The 22299-nt window shown below is 38.1% G+C and overlaps 1 protein-coding gene across 4 annotated transcripts in view; it reads right to left on the bottom strand.

Moving 5' to 3' along the window:
• PDE4D (phosphodiesterase 4D) overlaps positions 1 to 22299 on the bottom strand; it is a 1104527-nt gene that overhangs the window by 206181 nt on the left and 876047 nt on the right. For all 4 annotated transcript variants that reach the window (XM_024765389.1, XM_024765390.1, XM_024765392.1 and 1 more), the window contains one exon: positions 16068 to 16259. In XM_024765389.1, coding sequence (XP_024621157.1) covers positions 16068 to 16259 — 192 coding nt within the window. The remainder of the gene's footprint in view (positions 1 to 16067; positions 16260 to 22299) is intronic.

Raw genomic sequence — 22299 nt, 5'->3', positions numbered from 1 at the left:
ATTTTTTATTTCTTAAATGGGCTTTCAATATAATTATTTTAAAAAATCAGAGTACAAATATCCAACAAACTGATAAATAATAAAGGTATTACTTTCAAACAGTTATAATTTTTATAAAACAATAATGATAACCAATATTTATCAAATGGTTACTCTGTGCCAGGAACTGTGCAAAGCACATTTCACTGATTATCTCCTATTTAATTTTTTTTGTACATGAGGAATGGAAGGCCCAAGAAGGACAAAAAAAATCACCATGCCCATGGCGTGATGGGGTCAGGATTCAAAGGCAGGCAATATGACTCTGGTGGGTCTGTGCTTAAACACTGTGTAATTCTGCACCAGTAATGGCATTTACCAATGCCAAAAGCACATCCCAAACAATGCCTAATCTCTAGGCATTTTCCATTTCATAAAGATGATATGTACCATAAAGACAACAAATGGAAGAGTTAACATATAAATGCAAAAAAAATTAAAACAAAAAAATTACTAAAATGACTTACAAAACTAAACAATCTCTACCAACCTGCTGATTTTCATGTCCTTCTACCCTAAGCTAAAATAATAAAATGAAATAAAATAATTTTTGGTTTCCTACTGAGGTGATAATTCTGGCTGAGAGTTTAATATCATATGTCCATATTCAGGGTGTAGCAAGATTACATGCATATCATATGTAACAAAGGCCTCTGGAGATGGCATTTATGTGCATATATATGTATATGTAAACATCTACATATAAATGTATTTATGTATATATTGTGTGTGCATGTGAGTATAATCCTAGGGAAAGCATTTTGATTTTCTGCCTCTGTATTTCAAATGGGGTGGGGAGGAGATAAAGGTACTGTATCCACCACCATACTTATCCACATAAAGAAAATTTACTATATTATTTTGCTATATTTTTACTATATTTTATATTTACTCAATATAAAAACCCTTCAAAGACCAACTGCTCTGCAAATATTACATTTTAAGGTATACTTCCTAAGATTAAAAACATATCATGGGGGGACTTCCCTGGTGGTCCAGTGGTTAAGACTTCGCCTTCCAATGCAGGGGGTGCGGGTTCCATCCCTGGTCAGGGAGATAGGATCCCTCATGCCTCGTGGCCAAAAAACCAAAACATAAAACAGAAGCAATATTGTAACAAATTCAATAAAGATTTTAAAAATGGTTCACATCAAAAAAAATCTAAAAATAAAAAATCATGTGTCAATGCAAGTTCATCAATTATAACGGATGAACCACTCTGTTATGGGGGCAGAAAGTATATGGGAAATCTCTATACCTTCGTCTTAATTTTGCTGTGAAACTAGAAATGCTGTCTGAAGTCTTAGAAAATTAAAAAGACAAAAATATATCATATAACTTTAGAAAGGGATGTGACCTTGGAAGTTATTTAGTCTTCTGAAATCTAAATCATTTGCTCACTTCTTATTCACAGTTTTAATAATTAAGGCCTTTGCCTGATATTTGACCAAAAACATTCTAAAAACAAAACCCTCAGTTTTTGGCCCATGTGTACTCATATCACATGCACTGATGAGAAAGTAAATGAAATTGGAGCTAATGCAACATAAGCAAAAATTCTCTAGTCTGAAGTGTAATCTCTTCTTTATTTGTCATAAAACAAAAATTTAGGCTTCGTTAGAGAACGTACATGATGCCAATAAATGGCCTCAAATTTGTTAGTTAAATGATGGCATGAAAGATCATCTGTTTTCAGAATTATTCAGCAAAAGATTTTCCAGTTGTAAGAAGTTAAGTGTTTTGCACATGTAGAGACACACTTGCTAAGCCTATTTATTTTGTTTAATAAAAGCTAATACAATAAAGGGGTCCTTCTAGGCATGTTGATGTCACAAATTATTGTCACGGAACTTTGATGACTGACCTCCATGGGTGGGAGGAGGGGGAAGGAGGACGGGGGAAGGACCAAGTACACAGCAATCTTTCACAAGTGCCCTCACTCTGTTGTAGGAACAGGTTCTTCTTTTCTAGTTTATCTTATTTGACAGGCCCGTTCTTAACGTCAGTGGCTCTGCCTTCTTGGTTTTTCTCTAGGATGGGTTCCCAGGGAAAAGATTTATAGGTAGCTAGAACAACAATTTTTTAAGATTTGCATGAGGTAAAATGATTCAGGAGATTAAAAGGAAGGGTGTGATCAAATGGGGAGAGGAGTGACAGCAGTATGTCTTCTGCATGCCTACTATTACCAGACCCTGCTCTACTAACACACGGTATTTAATTCTGATGCCTCTGCACTAAATGGATGCTCATATTCCCATCCTAAGATAAGGAACTGGTTTCTGAGAACTTAAGTAACTCATCCGTGGTCATGCCCTTGGCAAGTGGCAGAGTTCAGTGGTTTCCAAATGCCAGGCTGATACCTGGTACTGGCCCAAGAGAATGCTCATTGGTCCTTGTGAAGGTGAGAATAAACATGAAACATGGAGTAAGGATTTTTAAAAAGTCATATTAAAAAACAAAAGCTAACCATAGTCCTTTGGAAAACTCTCCTTTATTCTGAGAATATGTGCCACTCCCTTTGTAAAGAATTCTAGTGAAATGCCTTTGGAAAACAAAATGATTGTGTGTATCGATGGGAATTTCCTTGTTAAATAAATAAAGTCATTTATCTGGCAAAGTAAGCACTTAGTAACCCTGGGTCAGTCCCCCAGATGGTTTTTGAAGCCTTAGTGAGTCATGAAATCCCAAGGCATGAAAATGAGCAGTGGAGCTGGATTTAAACCCAGGCTTTAAATACCGTTTCGCTTCTACTGCATCACGCTGCTTTCTGCAGGCACAAACGGATTCAGACTATTCTGAAGCCCCATAAAAGTACATATTCTAGACTCTAGAACATCACGGTCCAACAAAAGTTTTTGCTGTGATGGAAATGTTCTCTCTCTGTGCTGTCTAATACGGTATCCACTAGCCACCGTTACTACTTAGCACTGAAAATGTGGCTAGTGCAAGTGAGGAACTGAATGCCACTTTTATTTAATTTTAATTAATTTAAATTAAGAGAAAGTCACCTGGGGTAGTGGCTATCATCTTGACCAGTGCAGCTCTTGAGCAATCTTTACAAAACTTCAGTTTTAAGTTTTCCAAGGGAAGACAATGTTTTATATAACTGAAAAAAACAAAAATCTACTCTAAGCTTGGGGGCAGAAGAGCATTGATATATTAACGTAACAAAAATACTTGATTGTTTGGCAAAGACCCTAAGTGGAAAGATTTGCCCAAACGACCATCAATATTCTCCACCCCTGAAAGGGAAATAAAGATTTTAGTTTAATTGCTTTGCTTATTATACTCTCACCTAGAGGCTACTGTGCTGGCCAGCAAATGCCAAAAAGTATGGTCTAGCAGCAGCTGCTGATCGAAATCACTATGTTCAGGGTCAAGATACCTGGATTCTAATTCATGGCGCGCATGTGTGTGCCTATGCAAGACACATTTTTGAGCAGAATTTTGTATTTCTGAAACTGAGTTAATATTTTCCATTGTTTCCTTACATGATTGTTTTGAGGATCAAGTATTAAACTTCAGAGGAGAATTCTATGTCAGCTATAAAGATTATACAGACTTCAGGCAATTTTAAGAATATATTCCTTTCTATATACATCACTTCCCAAAGAGTGTACCGAAACTTAGAGCCACAAAGGGCAAAACATGGTGGACCTTGTAAATATCCTGAACTTGAACTGATGTCTTCATGAACCTTTAAGACATCCTTTCACCACTTTCAAAGTGCTTCGGTGTTTGGAGTGCTGGGTTATAGATAAGCTGTCTGTCTGGGAAACATCAGTTTCCTTTCCTGGATAAATATAGTACAAGATGGGCTACCTTTAAACAAATGTAAAACAAACAAACAAACAAAAAAAAAACACCAAGAAATAGTGAAATATGTAGGAAATTTTATCTAATCTCTATAGTAGGTGGGAGAAATGAATGGAAACTCAATGTGTTGAAGATAAATAATGAGCATGAAAAGACATAAAACGAAAGTGTGCTCTCAACACATGGAATTAACTCCGTGATTTGATGCAAAAGAGTTCTTTTTACCAACTGCCTTCTTTTTTAGCTTCTGTAAAAATGTACTCATAATTGAAAATAACAGTGATTGAATGAAAGTTTTATTGCACTTTTTTAAAGATCACCACAGGAACCTTTAGATAACACATAAATCATAATGCTTGTTTTCTGATTTTCCTGGCAAAAAAAAAAAAAAAATCAAACAAAGGAACAAAAAATAACCAGCCAAACAAACAAAACTGGCCCTGGTGGAGAGAACAAATTCAGTCTGGAGTTCTCTAAGTCCCAAAGGAGGAATCGATGTTGAGACACGGAAACATGAGATCTGCATGCAGCCCTGTTCTCCCTGGAAGGAAAACTAGGAGCTAAAAGGGCGTGGTCTTGGGATCATTCATAACATTTACTAGCAGGCAACATCATGCACTGAACTGCTTAAATGATTTTCTGTCACAGTGTTGACTCCCACACTTGCAGAGATGTAAACAGATGTCCTTTTTCTGCTTTTTTCAAAATTAATTTTTATTGGAGTATAGTTGGTTTACAATGTTGTGTTAGTTTCTGCTGTACAGCAAAGTGAATCAGTTATATGTATACATATATCCCCACTTTTTTTTAGATTTCCTTCCCATTTAGGTCACCAAAGAGCATTGAGTAGAGTTCCCTGTGCTATACAGTAGGTTCTCATTAGTTATCTATTTTATACATAGTAGTGTATATATGTCAATCCCAATCTCCCAATTCATCCTACCCCCTCGGTACCTATAAGTTTGTTGTCTACATCTGTGTCTCTATTTCTGCTTTGCAAATAAGTTTATCTGTACCATTTTTCTGTATTCCACATATAAGCGATATTATACGACATTTATTTTTCTCTTTCTGACTTACTTCACTCTGTATGACAGTCTCTAGGCCTATCCACGTCTCTGCAAATGGCACTATTTTCTGCAATGAACATTGGGGTGCATGTCTCTTTTTGAATTATGGTTTTCTCCAGGTATAAGCCTAGGAGTGGGATTGCTGGATCATATGGTAGTTCTATTTTTAGTTTTTTGAGGAACCTCCATACTGTTCTCCATAGTGGTTGTATCAATTTACATTCCCACCAACAGAGTAGGAGGGTTCCTTTTTCTCCAAACCCTCTCTAGCATTTATTGTTTGTAGATTTTTTGATGATGGCCATTCTGACTGGTGTGAGGTGATATCTCATTGTAGTTTTGCTTTGCATTTCTCCAATAATTAGTGATGTTGAGCATCTTTTCATGTGTTTATTGGCCATCTGTATGTCTTCTTTGGAGAAATGTCTATTTAGATGTTCCCCCCATTTTTTGATTGGCTTATTTGGTTTTATTTGAAAATACTTAGGAATAAACCTACCTAAGGAGGCAAAAACCTGTACTCAGAAAACTATAAGATACTGATGAAAGAAATCAAAGACAACACAGATGGAGAGATATACCATGTTCTTGGATTGGAAGAGTCAATATTGTGAAAATGACTATATTCCCAAAGCAATCTACAGGTTCAATGCAATCCCTATCAAATTACCAATGGCATTTTTCACAGAATGAGAACAAAAATTTTTACAATTTGTATGGAAACACAAAAGACCCTGAATAGCCAAAGCAATGGTGAGAAAGAAAAACGGAGCTGGAGGAATCACATTCTCTGACTTCTGACTATACTACAAAGCTACAGTAATCAGGACAGTATGGGACTGGCACAAAAACAGAAATATAGATCAAAGGAACAGGATAGAAAGCCCAGAGATAAACCCACGCACCTATGGTCACCTAATCTATGACAAAGGAGGCAAGAATATCCAATGGAGGAAAGACAGCCCCTTCAACAAGTGGTGCTGGGAAAACTGGACAGCTACATGTAAAAGGATGAAATTACAACACTCCTTAACACCATACACAAAAATAAACTCAAAATGGATCAAAGACCTAAATGTAAGGCTGGGCGCTATAAAACTCTTAGAGGAAAACAGAGGCAGAACACTCTTTGACATACATTGCAGCAAGATCTTTTTTCATCCACCACCCAGGGTAATGAAAATTAAAACAAAAATAAACAAATGGGATCTAATTAAACTTAAAAGCTTTTGCATGGCAAAGGAAACCATAAACAAGACAAAAAGACAACCCTCAGAATGGGAGAAAATGTTTGCAAATGAAGCTACCGACAAGGGATTAATCTCCAAAATATACAAACAGTTCATGCAGCTCTTTTTCTGCTTTTAACTCCTCTACTTCCATTGACAGGTTGTAGGAGTTAAGGTCTTACATATGTCTAGACATAACTATCCAGTAGTCAATGACAACAAATTTTTCTTCATCCAAGATTAAGAAAACCCTGAAGTCTCAAGACAATGAATGGGAAGCTGACACAAAGCTTGAGAGAAACCGCAATAGGCAGATGGAATAATTGGGGATATTCCTTCAGTGAATCTCACCTCAACCATGCCACAAAGTGCCAGGAATCTGATAGCAAAGCCCAGTGTTCAATATTCTTGACTTGCCGTTTTCTGAAGAAAAACCACAGGCATGGTTGAAGGCTCTCTTTCTTCATATTTCAAATAGCATATCTTTAAATTTTCATCTTACAGGGATTTAGTGAGGATGATTTACTAACAATCCCTGGTATATCTTATCTCAAGAAGCACATCACATAAATGTTCCAGTAGTGTGATTATTTTTCCTTATATGGCTCATACAGCTGTACAGGAGACACTGAGAAAAATTCACTAAGGATCTAAGACTGTCAAACAAAATCAATAGCTAAAGTGATTGATGTATTAGTGGAAACAGGGATTTACATAGGAATATCAATATTGACTGGGTAAATGTCCTTTTCTATCTGGGTAAGTATCTAGAATTTTTTTTAAATGACAGGAATGCATCATCCAAACAAAATTTTTGTCTTGTTTCCGTGGGTCTATGGTGTCTTCAAATGATACCCAGACATGAAGTAGGTACTGTCAATATTTGCTGAGTGAAAGCATGACACTCTCATTCAAAAATGCAGCCAATCAATATACTTATTTAGAATGTGGTAGAAGACACAGATTACCTCCATTGGAAATCAGCTTTCTCCTTTCTCCTGACCTATCACCATTCGCTCCATTCCCACCACCTACTATCAAGATTTAAAGTTCAGAAAATTTTCATTTTATGACACTAGAGCATGGTTTTGACTTTAGTCTCCTTTAGTACATGGAGGAAAGAGCGTTGGGATAAAAAAAGCAAGTGAGGGTCCCCAGGCACGGTATCTATAACTGACAGAACTAGATCCTCTTGTGTAATGGCCATTTGTCCATTACAAGAAGCAGGAAAAGCTCATAATTTTCAACTTGGTTCATTCATCTAGGGTCACACTGCACTGAGAGCACTATGCATGTTACTGTGCTTTTTTCATTGAAGATCGTTTTCAAATGTTCCTATTTTTAGTTGCACAGTTAATTTTATTCATACTTTGCTCTTAGAGATGATGTTCTTTGTATACACTGCATAATAAGCCAGCTCTTCCTTGACCAAGGTTGATATGAGTTTGCTCTCTAGCAGGGATTTGATCTCATAAAATTATGGAGTAATCACTTTTATTATTAAGCTACCATTCTCCCATATTTTTTTAAAAAGCAGATGTTACCCTGTGTAAAGTATTAAGTCTGAGGTAAAAGCATAACTGCATAGTCAATCATTTACAAGTTTAAATAGTTTACCTTCACAGTGCCTTTTTTTCTAAAGTTACGGGAGTTGAGAAACACTCAGGTGACTATTTTTCTGTTTTTTTTTTCTTTTTTCACAATAAAACTAGAGTCCAAACACTGAGGAGCATACTGGGTATGAAGGAAATTCAGAAAAGAAAATTGGATGCTAAATATTAGGGCAAACTCTCCTAAAGACGTAATAGCATTTTAGTAACCTTAACATGAAAATAATGAGTTACTGGTAAGTTTTGTCAATCTCAATTTCTTTTTCCCTCTGCCTTAAGAACTTTTCATAACTAATATTTATCTCTTCATGTCCCCTAAGACCTCAGGATATATCACTTTGGCAGTGATAAGCAAGGGATATTAGAACACATAATTAATTTGTTGTTTTAAAAGACTGGAGCATAGCGCAATGATACTGAACAAATGCTGTGGTAATGCATTAAAATCCACTGTTTTTACCTTGTGTCATTAACAAACATGCTCATTCAAAATGTCAGAATATTAGAGCTTCCTTTTTATGATTTTTAAGTATGAGATTAGAAATATAAAATGTGTATTCAGCTGCTATTTTTAATTCCTTAATTCAAAAATTGAATAAGCATGTTTACCTAATTTATAAGGTTTTTTTTAACCATTTATGGCCCTCCTGTTTTTTGAGCTAGAAATAAAACGGCCCCAGGGACTGAACAGAGAAGTGGAATTTTTAAAACAACAGAAAGATGAGAAAAGGTAGCACAACTAGTAGTAGTACTCTAGTAGCCAATGACCTTAGAATATTCTGTCAATAGACTTCTTGGGATTTAATGGCTAGTGTAAGTTTAGTGTCTGTATCAATGCTTAATAATAATAATAATAGTAGTCGTAGTAACTTGCCAACCCTCAAGGAGTGGAAGAAAAATCCTAGTTTATCTGGCTCACTACCAAAATGATATCACTCTTGATAATAATGAATTATTTGTCTACCTGGGGTCCTAACAGAATTAAGGATAGGATAAATTCTCAATTCTAGAGCTCATCCGGAAGTTCATGGCTTTCAAAATCTGCTGAAATTTTTCTTTCTCTTAACAAAATTTCTCTTCACACAAAGATTTGATTTAGCTCCAATCCTAAGGACACAAATAAACACCCTAATCCAGAGGTTCTCAAACTTCTTCAATTCATGATACTCTTAGCACCTCAGTAGTTTTTTACAGCACCTCACTGGCCAAAAGAAATAACTACCAGTGGCAATTCTTAAGAATTTAGTTCAAACGATTTAATAAGGTTTTGCCTCCACAATTGAGCGCTCGTTGAGTCCTGCACAACTTCTCACTCTGGAATGAGCCTGGATGTTCTGCCTCCCTCACTTCCTGGTCCACGGTGATTTTTGTGCATTGCTTGCTTCTTATCACAGCAATGGTCAATAACCCAGTTTTGCAAAGATATGATGTCATGGAAAGAAAAGGAATGATCTAAAGTTGAAACTGGGAACTATGTCAAGCTATTAGTTCTCCAGGTGACTGACAGATGTTTCTGCGTTTAAATTTTCCCTGAAAATTTAAAATACCTCTGGAACCCGTGTGAGTTCCCTGTGGTGGTCCAGGGTACCTCAGCACATGTCCTGGCCCTAGTTTCATTACTCTTAAACCATTGAGTGAGGGGTGAGGACACTCCCTCAGTTGGGAAAACTCAGGAATTGAGGAAGGAATTATTTGACCACAGCACCTTTCTGTGTTTACATGATGGTAGAGGACTTTCAAATGGCAGATCAAGGTTAGAAAAGAGACAGATGCTCATCAGTGCTAATAAGATCTAAAAATATAGTTAGGTGGGGTTACAGACTTTTCATGTAGATCCAGTGAGGACTAGAACCTTTGTGGTGCAACATTTCTTTTTATTTTCAGAGATGCCTTAGTAAGACTATTGAAGAATAATGTAACCTGTAATAGAATTGATGAATAGGTATATAAGCAATCATTCTTCCTTTTTCAAACTCAGGACTAGAGGCAATACCACCTTCTACCCCATAGTCATAGGAAGAGGCCAGGAACAGCTACAACCGAAAACTCACAAAGGCTCAAGAGGTGGTGAGGGACTTCCTAACTGCTAAAGAAAGGGTAGAAATTTGAGTTGGGAATGGGGGATAGTGTTTCCTAGCTGAAAGAATGCCCACATGGGGCACCCCAAAGCCTTGATAAATGAGGTCCTATACTTCTGTATGGTGATGGGGACTAATTAGCTAGACTGCCAAGTGTGCCCCAGTTTTCTATGCTACATTGGGTCCGCTCACTTCCTCTTCACTGCCCCTTCCACACCCTCCCCCGTATATATCAGTATGTAGATATGAGTAAAGAGCAACTTGGATCATCTTTGGATTCTCTGTGTTAGTGTTTATTCAGCAGAAGACGGAGACTAGAGGTCCATTATCCAGATGAATTGAAACGTGTTTTTAACTGATGTGGTTTGACAGGCAGTTTGTATTCAATAAACTCAGTTTTATGATTAAATTCTATTTGTTTTGTTACTGATAATTCTCCTGTTAATTTTTCCAGGGACTTGTATCTATGTATTTGTAAATACAAATAACATATCATTGAATGAAGTGCAGCAACAGAAGTAACTGTTGTCCAGAAGTTAAAATAGTTTTAAATGCATTCTGAAGAATTTAAGAGGGAAAAAACCCTGCACGTATTTAATGTAATTATCCATCTATTCTGTAATTTTCTTCATGTTTCTTCATGACAGCACTTGGGCAACCTTCTGTTATCTAGTGGTTTCTACTCTTATAAAATACTTTTTTACTCTTAATGATAGCTTTTTTTAAAAAATAATAATTCTTCTTTATAAATGTATTTATTTATTTTTGGCTGTGTTGGGTCTTCGTTTCTGTGTGAGGGCTTTCTCTAGTTGCGGTGAGAGGGGGCTACTCTTCATCGTGGTGCGCGGGCCTCTCACTGTCGCGGCCTCTCTTGCTGCGGAGCACAAACTCCAGACGCGCAGGCTCAGTGGTTGTGGCTCACGGGCCCAGTGGCATGTGGGATCTTCCCAGACCAGGGCTCGAACCCGTGTCCCCTGCATTGGCAGGCAGATTCTCAACCACTGCACCACCAGGGAAGCCCTTAATGATAGTTTAAGTTTACTTTTCATGTATTTATTTCTTTACTGTACCCACGCTAATCATTAAAATTATTTCTATTTCTTATTATTCTTAAGAATTAAGTTGCTTCTCGGGATTACCTTTAACAAACTATGTAACAGCCTTCTGAGCAGAGGCTGCCAGGAACTTCTCTTCTGCCTTGTACAAGCTAATTTTTTTAGATGCTGAGTTTAGCCTAGTTCTATAGACTTGAGTCAGCTGCGTATTTTCCAAGAGTCGGTTGCATATTTTCTTTATTACTTCTCTGACCAATGTGAGCTTGTATCTTCTTTCATTCTTAAACTATAAATGGAAACTAAATTTTCATAGTGCCAAGTCATTCATTTGATCAATTGGATTTGGTGAACAGGTACTTCTGTTTCTCAGCAGTTTTGCCACAATAGTTCACAGCACTTTATGGCATTTGCAAATAATGTTCTCGTAGAAACGATCGAAATGTGTGTTGTGTTTTTCAAGAAGTTTAAGCTCTCAGGCCCTTGGGTCTCTCATCTGTAAAACAGCATAATAATATCCCTCTGCATAGGACTGTGGAAAGTATCAAATGAGATTACAGATGTGAAATACTTAGAAGAATGAAGAGTGATGCAACGTATGCTGTGATTATTATTACTACCATTATTAGTCTTATTTTCTTCTTGTGCCTCAGCTATTTAATCAGTATCTATTTATAGAAGATAAGATAATGCCATCCTGTCTTATAGGAGGTAATTATCTTCCTTCTCTCTTTACCAACAAATTAAACAATTATATTTCAACTTAAAGAGCATTTAATGGTTTTCCAAAACACTTCATTCGAATAGATAATCACAAACTTTCATTGCTACTGTTTGTATTTGAAATTTCTAAGGGATTTCCTCAATAGTTTCGAAAACTTAACTAGAACAGTTAAGTATAAAATCATCAAAAGTGATTAAAATATATAATAATGTCATTCTCTATAAAGTGCAGTGCAATTAAAGACACCGAACAATCTTCCCAGCATTATCATGAACTAGGTAAGAAAATGGAGGTTTACATATGGCCACATGTGAAGTCAAGTGAACAGAAAGGATAACACTTTATCTGTAGATGGAATGTATAGTATCAGATTGAAGACTGAAGTGGTAGTTATTTATTCTATTCACCTTGCTTCTCATAGAAACATCTCCCTAGTAGAAAGAATGCTTTTCAGGAGTCAGTTACTGTCAAAGGAAAACCGTAGAGCTGCAATATAAATACCCAGGGGGAATGAGAAAGCTGAACATGTCAAGACATTATTTTTCAACAAAATATAGAGTTGCATCACGGTCTAATTAGATTTGTCACTCTTATGTGAGTCCAATCAGATAAAGGAACTCTTGAATAGGTAGAGGGGAAAATGAGGTCATCCTCGTAAGTTTACTTTGGAAAGAAAAGCACTATTTAGCTGTTAAATATTGTAGCCTTTTCATAAAATGCACGGATACACACTGGTATCCAAAAATCAATTTGCTATAATTTTAGAAAATATCAATAGAATACATAACTATGTAAAACAGAGTCTACTAAGTCACTGTGAGTTTGTCCCTGGCCTCTATCAAAAGCTCAGTTATTTCACATTTGATGAAGTTGGAGGAGATGACTTTCAACCTGGTCATTCATCCATTCAACATTATATATAATTATCTATAGGGCTTTTCAGCATTTTTCTTTTCTACTCACCCCTATTCTGTTCTCTTTTTATAATTGCAGTGTGGCTCTATTAAGCTTTTTCCCCGTTCTCAAGCTGCCCCATCATTCTTTCCTTTAGTCGTCGATGGCTATACTTTCTTTTTCTTTTTTGCTTTAATTGAAGTGTAGTTGATTTACAATGCTGTGCCAATGTCTTCTGTACACCAGAGTGACTCAGTTATCCACATATATACGTTCTTTTTTTATATACTTTCTACTTGCATGAAAAAGTAGAGATCATAAGCCATCAATTCTCTAAACACTTCAGCCATCCATCTCCAAATTTATATCTCCCCCTTTCACTTCTTTTTTCATTGTTATAAAGAATGCAGTACTTGTCTCTACTACTTTTTCAAGGTTAGTCCCTTTACTTAGGCTCATGATCATATGTTCATCAGCAGCTACAACTCCATACTTAACCTCTGCGTCCCTCAGCTTAAGTGTTCTGAATTCAAAATAATTTCCCTTGAACCTAATTCTCCCTCAAGCAGCTTTAGTTTTTCTTTTCCTCTTTAACTCACTAACCTTTTAAAGAGATGGCTGCACTTGCTGCTGTCTCTACTTTCAATTCACTCCTTCACTAATTCTTCTATTACCCCACTAAGATGCTTCTCCCACTTCATCCCAAATCGAGTCATTACAGAAGGGAATTGGTTCTCCTAATTTCCCCTCACCCTCTGCACTGTTGTTTCTGCTCTCTGTCCTTGTCCTTTAATTGTTGTCTTGTTTCTCCTAGAGTTCTGGCCTCAACGTGTAAAAGCCAAATTCATTATGTCATTATGTTGTCCACTCTATCCTGTGTTCCCATGTCAACATCACCATTCATTTACTTGTTCGGGGTCAAAACGTCAACATTCTCTCTGATTCTCCTTGCCCACTGGCTATCCCCCAACATGCACATGCGTGCGCACGCGCGCGCACACACACACACACACACACACACACACACACACACACACCATTCTGTAAGCCTATTGCTTCTTGCATCTGGACTAACCTCATCCTACCCCCACTCCCTTGACCTGGGCGTCCATCATATTCAGCCTGCTTTGCTTCTATGAATTTCAACATGATCTATTTCCCTGTAATCACTTCATTCTATACAATCATTCAACAATAGAGTAATCAGAAGCAATAAAAACAAGAATGCGATCACGTGATCCCAGCTAAAAACCTGTGGCTCTGAGGTCCCATACACCGTATTCCAACCTTCTTTTTCTCCTGCCACATTTCCCTACTCACACCAACCAGTCATTCCTTAACTGAGCCATGACTTCCCTCGCCCCACATTATCTAAATGTTGCCCCCTTCACCTGACTATCCCTGGCTGGCAAACTCTCCTTCTCTTCTCCTTTTCTCTCATAAATGCCTCAAGGATGGTGCTCACCAGATTTTATTCCAAAGGTCTAAAATGTCAGCCCTTTTGCCCTGCCTCTCCCCCTACCCCCACGCAGACGGGGAGCTTTAAACACACCATAGCTTTTCAGTAAGTATTTTTATTACGTATGAATGAATAAACAAATGTCTTAATTTTCAAACCTAAGAATGGGAAAAGGAAGTTGTTTTGTAGTGAAGGAGAGTGGACGCCATCAATACAATGAATTAATGCTGAATATGTACTAATTAGTGAGTGTGAAGGAACAGTTGAACGGGAAAGTCTAAACTTCCAGAAGGCAATTAGGGGCTCTGGATCTGGAGCTCAACTGAGGTTGCAGGGCCAGAGATACTGAGCAGTAAGTCATCTGATGAAGGCTGATAGTCGAACATACATACAAAAGAGTTTTCTAAAGCAGAGCCCAGAGGGTCGGGCTATACTTTGGGGAAATATGTTAAGGGGTGATAAGAGAAGCTGGTGAAGAAGAGGTCTGTGAGCAGTAGGGAAGAGAGCACACAACAGTGATGGCAGCTAGGAGATGAAACGCACCTTGTATTTCCTTTAATAACTGGCACCATGCCTTCTGCTTTATGGGTGGCCAATAAACATTACTTGAATTCATGGATTTTCAGAGGTCAGTATGATTTGAAGATAGATTTCAGAATATTAAGGCAACAACAACATATAAGGAAATATAAAGAATAGATGTAGATCTTGAGGTGGGCTTGGAAGGATGGGCAGAGATATGATTCTGCAGAAGTTTTATTACCAAAAACAACAGATAAAAAAGGAGAGTAGATTGGGTAGTTTTTGAAAGATGGTGGAGACCTGTGCATAGAGGTAGGTGATGAGATGCTTTTACCTGTAGACCACAAGGACAGAAATTAGGACTTACATACTGTCTTTTTCACTAATTATTTGATCTAAAACCTGTCATTTCATACGATTATTAGTTATCTGAGACAAGAACTCTGTCTTAGAGTTTTTTTCTCTCTCCTGCAGTTCTCAAAGACAGTTACACAATGTGAATTTCATAATTCAGAATTTGAATCAAAGTGAATGTACTTTAGCTGCTCATTCCTAGGGAGAAGACAATGTTGTCATTTTATAACCATTAATAAATGGCAACTAAGAGCCATAGGTTGGGAAGTGAGTAAAGCATAATTCCATTTCTAGAATCCCATAGAGACCTATTAAGATACCTTGATGATCTGTTAGAATACCAAGAATAACAGTAGACCCTCGGGAATCACACACAGTTCCTCTAAGATGTACTGCAACCTGTGCTGAGTTTTTGAGATGGTGTCATGAGAAGATGGTGATGTTATCAGACAAATGCCTAGATGCAGAGGAGGAAAGCAGACACTAACTCTACACAGAGGCAGAGTGACCACCAATGACAGTGCAGGTATTGAGTGAGAGTTAGATCCTATTTAGAAGCCTCCAGAAACTAGGAAACTAATGAACACTACAGTAAGCACAAGAAAATGAGCTAATGATGGTATATGATCCGCGAATCTGCTTATCAGTTTTAATTACTTTCCAAGCTGTGGCATGTCTAAAATGATATTCAAGTCTGTCTAATGTTTTCTGTACTTGCCTCCCGTGATTAATATTCCCAAAATGGTTTAATTTAGGCAAACCTTCACAAAGATTTCAAATGAACTGGCAAACCAGGGCTAACATCTGCACAGTACATCAATGGACATATATTCAAAGGGCTATATGTGCTAATATCACAGGGACTTGCAAACTGAGTTTAAAGCCTGTCAAAATATTCGAAAATATTCACATGGCTGGGTAGCTAAACTCAGGCCCTACAGGAATATAAGCTAAAGTTTTAAGTGTAAATGTCTCCATTGCAAATTTAATTCTCTCTTTTCCCAGACAATGTATTCTCTGGGAAAATAAATGTTTCTTATCAAGAGTGACAGATTCAATCTACCATTTATCTTCAACTTGTATAATTTTATCCACCACCCTTTTTAAATTAGAGAATGATGCAGTTAAACAAATATCATTGGTTTTATCAACTCTAGAGGGAAATTTACTTGATTTTTCTCTAAGCACGCCCTCTTCTCTTTGCTCCCCCTCACACTTACATGTCACTGGCAATGGAGGAGTTCCGGGACATAGACTTTGGTGAGAGGTCATAATCGCTGTCGGATCGATACAGAAAGGACTCCCGGCGTTGACTGTGGACAAAGTTTGCTTGGAGAATTAGCCCAGATCCCGGGCTGGTCATGGGATCCAAGGGACTCCGTCCAGAAGATGTGCCATTGTCCACATCGAAGCTGTCAATTAAGGAGAAAGAATGACATTGCTGTGAATTATTTGTTAATAGTTTAGTAAAGGGAGACTTCAGTTTAGGAACTGACAATAGGAAAACTTACAGCTGATTCCTGCTGTCAAAAAAAAATGGTAATACCAAAATACACAAAAGAAAAAAAACACACTGACTTCATATACTTGTCTTCCTACACCTTTGAGTACCTCTGTTAACTGACCAAATACAAAATATATAGGTCTCTCTGAACTCAATTTCAGTTTAAAAGGAGCCATTCTGCAAAGACTAGTTCTCCTAAGTACAGAATTCCTTTTACATAGTAATTCACTAAATATTTGGGTTCAGTTCAACAAGTGCCCATTACATGCCTAATATCCTTGATTCCCCAAACCTGGGCTTCTCCACTCCCACCTACACCTACCCAATCACTAATTTCTATTGTGGCCACTTCCCTCCATCCCCACTGCCAGTATACTAAGTTCAGGATTCTGTCAACTGTCACCTACATTATTATAAGAGCCTTTAAATTAGTTTCTTGAATCCATTTTCCACCTTGTATGATTCTTCTTAAAATCTAAACCTGACTGTGTAATTCATCAGTTCAAAACCTTACAGTGGCTCACTGTTGTCCTCAAGATAAAGTTCACATTTCTTGGCTGAACTGACAGAGTCTTAAGCATCTGTTCTCAATGACAACAAACCCTTTTCCCAACCTCGATATGCAACGCTCTTCCATCGGGAACTTCATGCTCCCCTCATATTGAACCACCACCTACTTGTATCAGGCTCTCACTACCTAACCTTCTGCTCCCCAATTTCTCAACCCTCCAATCTCCTGCCTAATTGTTATTTATCCTTGAGGACTTAGCCTTCATCTGAAATGCTGCCCTGATACCCCAGAGCTTCATGAGATGCCCTTTCTCTGTGTTCCCAAGACTCTTTCCCACTCCCCACGGATAGCGTTTACAATGAGATGGAAATAATTACCACTTGATCTCCATTCCTAGACTGTGAGCTCTCTGAGAATGGAGATTCTGGGTGTTCTAAGCACTTCATGGTGGCACTTCAGAAAATTTTTACTAAGTGGTTTGAATTAATGATCAAATGAATGAAAGGCATGATGCTTGGCAATACAGCTTTTAGAGTTTGGGGGAAAAAAAGAACCATACATGCCATTCTTAACATCACAGTCTTTACAATCTAGATAAGCTTTCTACAAAGAGTTTTTCTAGTCTAGCATCAACCAGTAGTAAAACAAAGTCAACTCTCATGTGTTCTTATAAGAGGAGGGTGATAGCTCAGGATAGCTCAGCAAGTATGTGGTTTAAAAAATTGTTGAATGAATTAACAAATGAATTCAAGTTCAGTTGTTAACAACATTTTTCCCATTAGAACCTTTATCCAAACTATCAACTGGCTACTTTTAAAATATTCTTTTACTTTTTCTACTGGAGTTATTAATAAATAGTGTTATGACCCAAAGATTGGAGGCCAAACTGGAAGAATTATCCAGGGGCTTGATGTTTCATGAATCACCTATGAATCTATGACCAAAGTAGAACATTAACTCCAAATCAATCCGTCTAGTAAAAAAAATAAAGGAAAAACTCATAATCTAGCTTAGCTAGTCGTAAACATGTTTTTCAATTTAAAATTTTCTTAGAATTTTGTCACTTTACAGATATATTCATTTGGTCCTTACAGGACATTGAGAGATTATCTACTTGAGCAGATTCATTTTACAGACAAGGATACCAGCTCCTAGAAAGGTTAATTGACCAAAGTTACTGAGCTAACTGGATTTAATTATCTACTATTCCTGAAGTTCTCCCAGCTGTAATGCACAATCCTGTAAACCACAAAAGTGTGTCAGCAACTATGACACCCAAACAGGGACATCTGTTTCTTGCGGACAGATACTTCATGCATCTGGGACTTTAACAATCCTGAGAAAGGCCAAAGGGAAGGGACCTCTAATCATTAAAGAGGCTTATTCAGGATCTCTGGCAGGCTCTTCTTGGATATGCTTAACTCAATAAGCATTTATTAAGTACCTACCATAAGCACATTGAGGTACAAAAATAAAGGAGATGAGATTAATCCAAGCTGGGATATCTGAGAAATCTTCGTGGAAAAGTAGTATTTAAAGAGGGCTTTTGAAGGCATCCAGTATACAGTTGAAAGACATAAAAGACCTCTGCATAGGGAGAGGATAGGGGTGATTTCTGCTCTAAGGAGATAGTGATGGCCGCTCTTCAGCATGAGGAGGTCTTAATGTAAACACATAAAAAATGTTTATGTTGATTCCCCTCCAATATCAAAATGTTCTTACTGTTTTAAAAAATAAAATATGGTATCCTTTTCATGCTATGCAGAAACAGAAATATAGGAGATACAGGAGTACGATTTTTGGCTTAGTTTTTCTCAGTTCAGTTGAGGAAATACCAATATTACCCCCAAGTCAGAAATTTGCATTTTTTTGTTATTATAATCTTTCCAATTAAATTAAGCAAGTCTTGACTTAACAAAAAAAATTCTCCACTATCAGTTTTGGAACAAATACTGATAAGTATCTTAAAATATTTAACAGTTTTTGCGGTAGTATTACCTATTAAAACCAAACAGTTATTAGTAGGTCATAAAGTGCTTGATATGGGAGTATATGGGCTTTGATACTTTTCTTTGCAGGTTGTAATATAACAATTTGGCCATTGGATGGAGATCACTTTCTTGAGAAAAATCTATTGTAAATAAAGGCCAAAACTATCTATTTCTTAAAGACTCATGAAAACAACCTCTTAAATATTATCCAAAAAATAAAACCTCAAAATTTACAGGAAGGGATTACCAAATATTGATGAAAATATATTAGCCTAAGAAATATTATTAGCTTTACAAACAGATTGAGAATGATCTAAAAAATGGTCGCTGATTTGTTATTAGACATTTATGCTTACTTAAAAAAATGAGCTCTTTTGTTCAAGTATTAGAACTAAGGGTCTTTTCTTGGGAGAGATTAGGTTGGGAACACTTCAAGGCAGTACTTCATTCGGTGGATAGTATATTAACTGAGACTTTATTTAGCCTGAAAATATGGATGGCTTCAAATAAGCTGTTCATTTTTGAAACGTAACTTTATAAACAGTCAATGTCATGGTATTATTAACAAGACAAGAAGGTGGTGAGGGGTAACCCTAACCTTAGACACTGGCACCAAAGAGATCAGTTGTGAATTTGCCAAAAACATTCTTTGGCAAACACTTTGATATAATGAATCCTCTTTTGACTCACTGCCAATTAGAGGAAGCCCAAGTGTAAGATTAGCAGAAGTTTGGGAAAGTAAGTATAGATTTGGGGAGAGTAAGAATGTCTGAGTCTAATGATGATGGTGAGAATAATAATGATAATGATAATGATAATAAAGCATTTGGAACACTCTCCAAGCGCTAGGAATCGTGCTGTGTGCTTTATGTACGCTATCTCATTGAATCCCCACAATAACCCTTTGAAGTAGCCACTATATTTTCCATTTGACCAATGAGGAATCTGAGTCATAAAGAAGTGGCTCTATGTTAAGTCACATGTTCAAGGCCATACAGTTTGTCAGTGGGTTTTAAACTCAAACTGTCTGATTCCAGAGACTGGGAGAATGGCCCCTGTGTTTCTCTCTCCATTGCAAAGCCTCCTCTTATTCATTATAAAAATAGAACATCTCTTAGCTTCCTCACCAGGATAGAACTTCAAATGTTAACGTTCTGAACAACTTATGGATCACGTTTGCCAAGGCTAATTCTGAGCCTTGGTCTTTATATGACCCCCAATTTTGGAATTTTCCAAATCCTCTGTTTTTTCAGTTTTGAATACAACAGTAAGGTGCAAAACAGTCTCTGCTGAAACCTTTTGGGTGGGTTTCGTTACAGAGTTTTAGAGTTCATTTGGAATAAGGAAGGATGGTGAGTCTGCAGAAGGTCTTAGCAAATGAAACTAAGCGAGATGCTCCATTGTCCCACATGTTTGCTGTCCTTAATGCAGTTCAATGATGTATATGTTCCCTGACAGAGTTGGCTTTTACCAAGAAGTCGTTAGTGGAAAAGCAGCAGTGCAGCTGTGCATGGTCCCCAGTTGGGGGCGGTAAAGAGTAATGGCCCTGCCAGCCTGTTGCAATTAGAACTACTGAAGGCTGTGTGCATCTAGCACTACTCAGGACCATTCACTCCACTCAGGACCCTTTAAAAACCAAAGAGAAAACAAGCAAACTGACCAACCAACCAAACTGCTCCCCAGCTCTCTACACTGTTCCAAATCAGTAGAATTACTGGACTACCTGTCATGATCCACCTTCCATTCAGCCTCTTCCACTGCTCCCACACTTCGTGTCTACTGACCTTGTAATCATCTGTCCGCTTGGGATCATTTCTCAGTTTTTTGGCCTGATGCTAGACCCTGCTTCTCTGGTTTACATATTTTGCATCCCTTCTTGCCCATGATGTGGACTCTCTCCTGAGCCGTGATCCTGCTATTATCCCGGGTGAACAGCTCATCTCATGTCACCTGGCCATCAGGACCTTACACTCAACATTGACCCCCAGTGTGGAGTTTGATGAAGGTGAGACACATGAGGACTCCAGTGGAGCAGCTACGGGAAGCCCCGATCAACAGAGGTCCCATTATCAAAGCATCTGTGAAGAGCTCCCACGGGGAAGACCCTGGAGAGAACGAGCAGCTGCTGAACGCTGGAGGGGACCCTAGAAGGCTCTATTCAAGTCGGGAGCATCTGAGAGCTGCTTCTGTTGCTATGTATTAACAATGGTGCATTGACAACAGAGATCTTCCCGCTGGGAGATGGGGAGATACCAAAAATATTCCAAAGACATTCACTTGGGAATTAGAAAACGTCTAAATTTCATATCTTGGTTCTGCCACCTTCTAGTTGCATGCTCTTGGGCAGTTACTGTACCGTTCTAAGCTCCCATTCCCTGATAAGGACAATTACAGTATCTAGTTCTAGGGCAATTATCAGGCCCTATATAATATTTGGAAAGCATTTAGCACACTGCCTGGCAGCCAGCACATTCCATATACTTAGCAGCTATTGTTGTTTTTACTATTATTACCCTTTTTCTTTAAGGGGTACTTTCCATCCAGATTTTTCCTGAGCACACTACCTTGGGAAGAACCTACAGGGAGAGATGGGAGAGAGAGGGAACTGAGGGCTGGTCAGCCAAAGCACCAGAATCAACCTTGGCAATCAATGAGGTGACAGGTGCTAGAGCCAGATTGCTCTTACGGCTTGAGCTGCTTTTACAACTTAGTTGCTGTCTCCACTCCACTCCATCATTCCAGTGTGATAACACCTGGGGAGAGAGTAGAGACTGTTGATTTTTCTCTAGATATTCCTCACCGAGGAGAAAGAACAATTTCCTGCTAGGAACATGGAAGGCATGGAGATCCCAACAACCTGGGTGGGGTTCCGGTGGAATAGAATGAGCAGAAACGGTCCTTCCGACCTCAGGCCTCCAGCCACTGGGTCTAGCTTGGTACCGGTACTTGAGACACAACTACAGTGCTGTTTATTTTCCTATACCTGACTCCGCTGTATATATGGTAGCCCATGCTGTTGGCTGTATGACGGAATCCATTTTGGTGCTTTACCACTCAGGACGAGGGTATGGTTCGCCCTCAAGCTTAATGAAGTGTAAGCAAGTTGGAAAATTATTTCAAAAATATTTTTTCTCATTTTTTTCACCGGAAGATGGCGTAAGAGTAAGACGCGGAGATCACCTTCCTCCCCACAGATACATCAGAAATACATCTACACGTGGAACAACTCCTACAGAACACCTACTGAACGCTGGCAGAAGACCTCAGACCTCCCAAAAGGCAAGAAAGTCCCCACGTACCTGGGTAGGGCAAAAGAGGAAAGAAAAAACAGAGACAAAAGGATAGGAACGGACCTGCACCAGCTGGAGGGAGCTGTGAAGGAGGAAAACTGTCCACACACTAGGAAGCCCCTTCGCGGGCGGAGACTGCGGGTGGCGGAGGGGGAA

The sequence above is a fragment of the Neophocaena asiaeorientalis genome, unplaced genomic scaffold, assembly GCF_003031525.2.
Source record: "Neophocaena asiaeorientalis asiaeorientalis breed wild unplaced genomic scaffold, Neophocaena_asiaeorientalis_V1.1 scaffold198, whole genome shotgun sequence".
NCBI classification, from domain to species: domain Eukaryota; kingdom Metazoa; phylum Chordata; class Mammalia; order Artiodactyla; family Phocoenidae; genus Neophocaena; species Neophocaena asiaeorientalis.
Note: the sequence above shows the minus strand (reverse complement) of the source record. Positions and strands in the feature narration are given on the sequence as shown.